The 8,247-nt window shown below is 30.9% G+C and overlaps 1 protein-coding gene across 1 annotated transcript; it reads right to left on the bottom strand.

Annotated features, from left to right (window-relative positions):
- Nucleotides 1-2,485: 2,485 nt before the first annotated feature.
- LOC124913715 (subtilisin-like protease SBT1.6) lies at nt 2,486-5,008 on the bottom strand. Its single transcript, XM_047454130.1, has one exon. It carries the CDS (start codon nt 4,990-4,992, stop codon nt 2,653-2,655), a length of 2,340 nt encoding a protein of 779 aa, XP_047310086.1. The 5' UTR covers nt 4,993-5,008; the 3' UTR covers nt 2,486-2,652.
- Nucleotides 5,009-8,247: the final 3,239 nt, after the last annotated feature.

The following is an 8,247-nucleotide window of genomic DNA, read 5'->3' as shown; positions in this document are numbered from 1 at the left end:
GTTAGCTAGAGGAGCTATATCCTAGAAGAGTGTTAAACAAACACTTATAACTTCTTCTACCATGATAGTTGAATTCATAGCATGTTATGAGGCATCAAATCATGGTTTATAGCTAAGACATTTTATCACAGGGCTGCGTATTATGGAAGGAATTAAAAGACTACTAAAATTGTACTATGACAACAGATCATTCGTATTGTATTCCAATAACAACAGGAGTACAACAAAGTCAAAATTTATTGAAATTAAATTCATTGTTGTTAAAGAAAGGGTACACAATAGACAATTAAGCATAGAACATTAGGAACAAACTCCATGTTAGTAGATCCTCTTACAAAAGGCTTGGTACCCAAGGTCTTTCATGAGCACACTAGTCACATGGGTATTTTAGTATTTGAGGATCTTTAGTTTAAGTGGGATTTTATATTATATTGTTGTTCTATGACTTTAAAGTATTGGTGTATACACTTATGTTTTTCAATTATGATAATGTTTAAAGATATTTTGTACAATAATGTTTAAAAGTTTGATCTCATTTAAGACCAATTGAAAATTAACATTAAAAAATCACTATGCATGGGATTTTCATTCCTCACATTCATGATATGATTTGTCAGTTAATTGTATTGATTTAGGTATAGTTGTGATTAAATACAACGACGAGCTCTTTGGTCCTATATTGATTTGTCAGTTAATTGTACAGGTACGCTTTCTCTAATCGTAGCTTTAGTTTCTCACACATATTATTATGATTTAATTCAAATAAATCTAACATGATTTTCACTTAAGACGGTTTAAGTTAATGGAATAATGCGATATTAGGAGTCGTGAAAAAAATCATTTTGAAAGGAATTTATGATATAAATGGGATTGATGAAAATATCTATTGTATTGAGGAATTTGTGTCACTAAATGTGGTTCCTTTACGTATTCAAATGAATCATTTTGATTGTTATTTAATTTTGGTGAATTTTGATGATCAAACTCAAGAGGAGGAAGATAGTGAAAAAGAGAACATGGAGATGATGATGCTAATTTATTTACATGACAAAATGAATGGACATTTTATGAAGATATTTTTTTAGAAATGTCAAAGAATGAAAGGGACACAAATAATGTGAATTCTAATTGGACCATGAGACTAGAAAAAGGAAATGAAATAAATACAAAATCAAAAGCTTATATTGAATAAGTCCGCTTCAATATGATAGGTGAAGACTCATAATTCCGAGGTAGAATATAATTCTTCTCTCTTTTAGATTATGAGTTCGAGTTTTCACACTTAAAACATTAAAAAAAAAATCAATGTAATATAATTGAGTGATAATATTTTCAAAGTTAAACCTTTTTTTAGTTGGTGGTTGAGGTATATTTATTTATAACATTTTTTCTCATGCACCTTATTGTCAAAGTCTCTCCTTTATTTTTGGATTTTTCAATTTCACGTTTTGTATTTCACAATATGTTAATATTCATAATAATTTTATTCATATTATATTTATTTTTGAAAATTTGAGGTTTATTTTTGAAAAATTTAGCAAAACTTAAAAGACATAACTTTCAACTTTTATTCAAAATATTTTTATTGAGAATTAAGTTAAAGATCTCTCATCTCTTAAATAGGATTTTTTTTGTTACTTGAACTACATTTAAATAAGACTAAAACATTTAATGAAAGTTAATATATATATTTACAAAGAAAAAATTGATATGAAAAAAAAAAGAAAAAGAAATATAACTTATATAATCTATTTTTTTCTTTTAAACAACATTTTTAAATATAACCCAAGATAAAACAAGCTCTATTAGTAAATGGATGGTTGTGGGCTATTCCTAAATTTAGTTACTTGATTGGGCTAGTATTATATGTACCCACTTTAATTGGACTTTCCACACCAAACATAACATTAACATAACATTATTATATGTACCCACTTTAATTGGTCATCTATTAATTGAACTTCTAATACTAAAAGTAATGTATACAAGCCTTTATTTGACCAAATCTAAATTAAGACTTAAATAAGTTTAATTACATCATTTTTATTTATAGAAATAAATTATTTTTAAATTTAAACAATATAGAGTCAATTAAAACACACATTCTAAATAAGTCACAAATATTATTCATAAAAATTTTTTTAACTTAAGTCTATATAAATATGTATTATCAAATAAATTTATATTAAATAAATATTTAATATATTAAATGAAGTGATAAATAAAATTATCAAACACTACCAATATACACTCTATTTCAAATATTATTTCAGCTGATTTTTACCACAAAATAATTTCAACTGATCTGAACAAAGCCTTATATATAATTTTGTAATCTAACTAAATTCAAGTCTAAACAAATGTAAATAATCACAAAGCCAAAGCTGAATTGGGTTTAAGTAAAAAAAAAAAATTATTTTTAGTCAAGAATCTTGTTCTAATATTAATTTATTCTAGTGTATATAAAAACCAACCCAACTTACAAAGTAAAAGGCTGTCGGTCTGTTCTTTAATTTACCTTAAAATACAAACACCAAGGGTAAAGTGAAAAAATCTAATAAAAAAAAGTTTAGTTTCTACCAAATATTCAAATACAAATACTAGCCGTAGAGAGTTATCACAACATTTTTTTTATCCAACAACACATGATCATTAGAAAATATCCATTTGGGTCACCACTATAGGACTCCGAACCACATGCTTTCTATCCGACCAAGAAACCGACCCGAATACAGTACCCGATTCACCCAATAAAACCCCTTTTCCCTTATTATTGTTATCCATTGTTATTCTCACAATGTACGTTTGTTTCTTAGCCTTCTTATCCGAAAACGCCAATCTCCTCGGCTTCACCACCACCGTCACCCCTTTCGGTGTCTCCACTTTGACCCGATAAATCGCGTTTGTTGGACCCACATTCGTCACCGTCCTCACGAACGTCTTGCTCATTTGTGCCCCACGAGAAGATTGGCTCGGAAACAAAACCGCGATCGAAGGGTAGTTTAAATTCTCGGGCATTGCCTTTCTACTCGGACAATTCACGGGCCATCGGGTCACCACTTGAATGGTTTTTGAATTATACCCAACCGAACAAAGAAAGTTCACATAATCATCGTTAGTCAGATCGTACACCAGCCCGGGATCCATCGCCCGACCTAAATTGAGATGACCCGACCCGAAATCATAAGGGGTCGACGATTTCATCGTAGACTCGTCAGTCATGTTCTCACGCTTATTATTCAACAATGTGGCGGTTGTCATCATGGCTGAACGAATTGCGGAAGGGCTCCAATCGGGATGAGCCGATATTAATAGAGCGGCTGCGCCGCTCACATGCGGGCACGCCATAGACGTGCCCGAAAGAATGTTGAACTCGTTTCTCCGTGAATCGGAGTCAAGTCCGGTTGGACTCGCTGCGTCGGTCCACGCAGCTAAAATGTTTACACCCGGGGCGATTAAGTCGGGTTTGAGTATCTCCGGGTTTAACCCGTTAGGTCCTCTGGCGGAAAAAGATGCCACTACCGGAGCCGGCTTGATTCCGACTATAGTACCTCGGAAATTGATCGTGGCAGTTGGGTTTTCCGATGATGTTGCGTATGACTTAATGGCATCACCTTCATCGGCTCCGACGGAACATGCCGGAAGAAGATGAGCATCTCCGACTAAACCTTCGCCGGTGGAAGCGCCGTTGGTTAGAATCATTCCGATACCGCCGGCCTTCTTCACCACCAATCCTTTCGCCACACGTGGATTACTTCCACGATCGCATATAACGATCTTTCCTTTCACCAAATCCGGGTCAAGAGAATTATCCATACACAAAGAAGCGGTTAGGATACCCGATTTACCCGGGTAGACTAAAGGGTACATTTCTCCGTTCAACATCTCTCCGGCGTACAATGATGCGCCGGAGAAGTTCCGTCCATCTCCGAGGATAACATCGGAAGGGAAATTCCGATCGATGGTACCCGCTCCGACGGTTGTTACCCACGGCGCGAGATTAGTAACCGACATTCCATTCGGACCATCATTTCCTGCCGAGGATGAAACAAAAATACCCCTGGAAACCGCTCCGTATGATCCGATTGCAATCGGATCGAGATAATACGGCGAGGAAATACCATCGCCGCCGCCGATCGATATCGAGATGACATCTACGCCGTCGTTAACGGCGGCGTCAAACGCGGCGAGAATGTCGGAATCATAACAACCGCCGTCTCTCCAACAAACCTTGTAAACAGCTAAACGAGCTTTAGGAGCAACTCCTTTAGCTATTCCGGCAGCATATCCCGACATACTAGCATGAAACGAGTATCTCCCGGCGGCGGTGGACGCCGTATGTGTGCCATGTCCGTCTGCGTCTCTCGGAGATAGAAACTCAACCGTCTCATTTATCGATCCACCGCCGCCGAATTGACCGGAGTTTTCATGTCCTTTAACGAAGAATCGAGCTCCAACAATCTTCCGGTTACAATTTTCCTTAGTAAACTTAACACCCGTTTGACAAATACCCTTCCATCGACTCGGAACAGGACCGAGATGAAGATCGGAGAAACTTCTTCTCTCCGGCCAAATCCCTGTATCGAAAACGCCTATAATGACGTCGGATCCATAATCGGATTCTGACCAGAGGCCGCGCTGGTTTCTGAGGCCGAGAAATTGGGGTGATCGAGTGGTGTGTAGTTGCCTCCGGCGATCTTGAAAGACGGCGAGGACAGATGGGTGTTGGAGAATTGAATCGGCCTGAGATTTATCAAGGAAAGCGGAGAATCCATGGAAAACGGTGTCGTAAACATGGAGAATATTAACCCGATGAGTGAATTCGGAAGTGTACCAGTGATAATGGGTAGGGAATATTGACGGCTTAGCGAAGTTGTCGATCCGGAAAATGTACGTCTTCGCCGTAGAATCATCAGCTCCGGCGATTATGAAGAAAAAGACGACGATGAATGATGGAAGAAGAAGAAGAAAGTTGCAGGAAAACAGAGCCATGAGAAAGACAGAGTGAAGTGTCGAGAGTGATGAAGCCCATGATATTAGGTTTATATAATAAAAAAATATTAGTTTTATTAATTAATTAATTAATGATTACACTAATTAACTTCATCAGCGGGTGCTTTATGATTTTTTCGTTATAAAAATTAATAAAAATTATTAATTTCCTTAATCATAGGATTAGATGAGGACCCAGGGGATGGCATTCGACCGTTGCCTTCCACTGTTTTTCAGATAAAATTATAATTAAAATCCAGTAAAAAAAAAAGTTAAAAAAGGGATAGAGCGAGGGAATTTGAGGGAGAAAATGGAGAGGTAATTATATGTCAAAAAAAGTATAAATGGTGGTGAGGGAGAAGAGAAAAATTTTGTTATTTATTTTAGTTAATCAAGTTGAGCCACATCATTTCTTCTAAAGTTATTAAGATTACAATTATAATAAATATGAACATTAATCCATTAAAAATGATCCATTATTAAAGAATATGATAATATTTGTTTTAATTAGAAAAATCCATAATTTTTATGAGTTCATATTTGTTTGTACATATCTTTGTCATGAAACACCTAAATCATAAGAGACAAATTGCATGATTATTAGAAGATAAGTAAATCAAATTTCATTTGTTACAATACTAAATACTAATTATCCTTAATACAAATTGCATAAACTACAAATTTATTTTAGGACAGTTTAATTGTCAAAATAATGTGTAATCCACTAAAAGTCAGTTATTTAATTTTAAAAAATACAATAAATTGTAGTGTAGTAGTTTATTATAAAATATAAAATAATATTTTGTCATTTTTTAGTGAAACTAATTTGTTTTAGTCATTCTAGTTAGGTGATTTTAGGATTTTAATTAATTTTGTTTCTTTATTAATTAATTTTTGAGATTTTTTTTTTTAATTAAAGTTGTATTGATGCAATTACTTTTTTTATATTTATTTTTACTAATATTATTAGGATTTTTATTATCTTTCTTCTCCAATATGAAACTATATATATCTAGTTATGACTCATTTCCTTTTAATATAATGGAGAATAGTCCAATATTATGAAATGCACACACTTAACAAAAGGATATATTATTTTTTTAAAGTTATATCATTAGACTATTTTTTAATTTTTTTTTACCTCAATTATATTAAGTGTTATAATCTTTATAATCCAACTCTGTACAAGTTAATACATATAAAATTTAGTTTAATATTTAAAGATTTCATAAAAATAATTTAAACATTAATCTACAATATAAAGATGATAAAGATAAGAGAGTTGTAAAAAGAGTGGAAACTATATTAAACAAATAAATATTTTTCACATATATCAAGGAGTGAAAATAATATTTTAATGGTTCCTTATTAAAATAGTTAATATTTTCATATGCCCAAATAATCAGGGCCAACACCAAATGAAATCACCTTACTAAAATAAATATATTTATCTGATTTATTTTATATTCTATTATTGTTTTAACTAATGAAAATGATGCTTAAGATTTAGTCCAATAAATATTTGTTTTCATACACAAGTTATATGGTGTGAGGTAGGTTTATATAATTTTTTATTTCAATTTATGTTTTTTTTATTTTCCCATTCTATTTGTTTTTATCATATTTACTCTTGCAATTTATAACAACTTTATTAATAAAACTTATAATTTTTAAAATTATAAAGAAGTTAAAAGATCAATTTAAAGGAAAACCATAATTAAAATATTCTTTCAACCTTTAATTATAATCATTGAAGTTGTAGACATAATAAAGTGCAAAATATGATCACCACACTCAATGATCATAATAAACCTTTTTCTCCATTTACTTTATAAATATAAATATGAAATTGATAGTTTATCATTTCATCCATTTTTATCTATTTAATTATTCAATTTATTAATTAAATATTTTAAAAAATTATTATTATAGAGTGATACTCTTTTTACAAAATATAAATAAATTTACTCTTCAAAAATTTTACCAAACAAATTATTTAAAAAATCCCATAGATTATTCAAATAACCAATGAAGTTAAGTTTAGAAACTGTTTTTTATTACAATACTCTAATTTTCATGTCAATTAAAAATAAGAATTAAATTACTTTAAAATTTAACAAATAAAATTTTAACTCAAAATGAATAGACCTCTTGCATGGAGTAATTATAATGTTTTTACTCCCATTTATTTAACTTTTTTTTTTTTTTTTACTTTTTGATCTACCCACAAAGTTACATCGGACGGTTTATATGACCTCGTTGCATGATTTTTATTGACTTGGTCCCCCTCCATTGGGACCGGCAAATGTCAATTGGGGCACAATAATTAAGACTACCTTTATGGAAGGACAGTGAGAAAAAGGATTAATGACCAAATTGCCCCAAATTGTGAAATATCATTAGTAGAAATAGGCCAATCTTAAAAACATTTTTCTTATTAAAAATTGAATGCGAAAATTTCATTTTCTACATACAAAGAAAAATAGAAGACAGGAGGAAATTCTCTCTTTTTTATCTCATAAAAATGTGTTGGAGTTGAGATTTTTACTAAAGTTTACAACATTTAAGAAAAATATAACCTTGAATCCATTAATTTAATATATATCACAAATCAAGACTTTGTTTTTGGGATAATTAAATAATATGATTGACTTATGAAAAGTTATATTAATAGGTAAATAATATAAAAAAATTAGGAAAAAAAAATCATTGAGCAACTACACCTCATACTCAAAAGGTATCAATTTGATCAATATTACTTTGATTTTTCGATGTTAATGATAGAATATGAAAAAACAATAAAATATTTAAAATAACTATTTTAATTTTGTAAGTAAACTTAAAGTTTCTTCCACATCCAGTCACAAATAAAAGATGTTAATTTTGTTTTCAAGAGTTTGTTTCAAATAAATAGATTTGCAAATATCATTTAAAATATCTCTTATTATGATTTTCCTCTGTTCGATCTAGATTTATGCTCTATATTATTTTATTTTACATTTGCATTATTTTTTGGTCCATATAAATTTATACATCCATTTAAAAAAAAAAAAGCTGAAATCACAACAATACAAAGTGATAATCATATTATAATTGGACCAGTGGGAGTACCTTGAAGGTTTGTTTATCTATAAATAAAATCTTGCCAGTTTTTCTTTTTCAAAAAGATTCTGACTAGTTTTTTGTTTTGTTTGATTTTGTGATATTTTTTTGTGCATATCAAAATAAGATACATTAATACAAACAATTTTTGAT

Source organism: Impatiens glandulifera, chromosome 9 (assembly GCF_907164915.1).
Source record: "Impatiens glandulifera chromosome 9, dImpGla2.1, whole genome shotgun sequence".
Classification (NCBI taxonomy): domain Eukaryota; kingdom Viridiplantae; phylum Streptophyta; class Magnoliopsida; order Ericales; family Balsaminaceae; genus Impatiens; species Impatiens glandulifera.
Note: the sequence above shows the minus strand (reverse complement) of the source record. Positions and strands in the feature narration are given on the sequence as shown.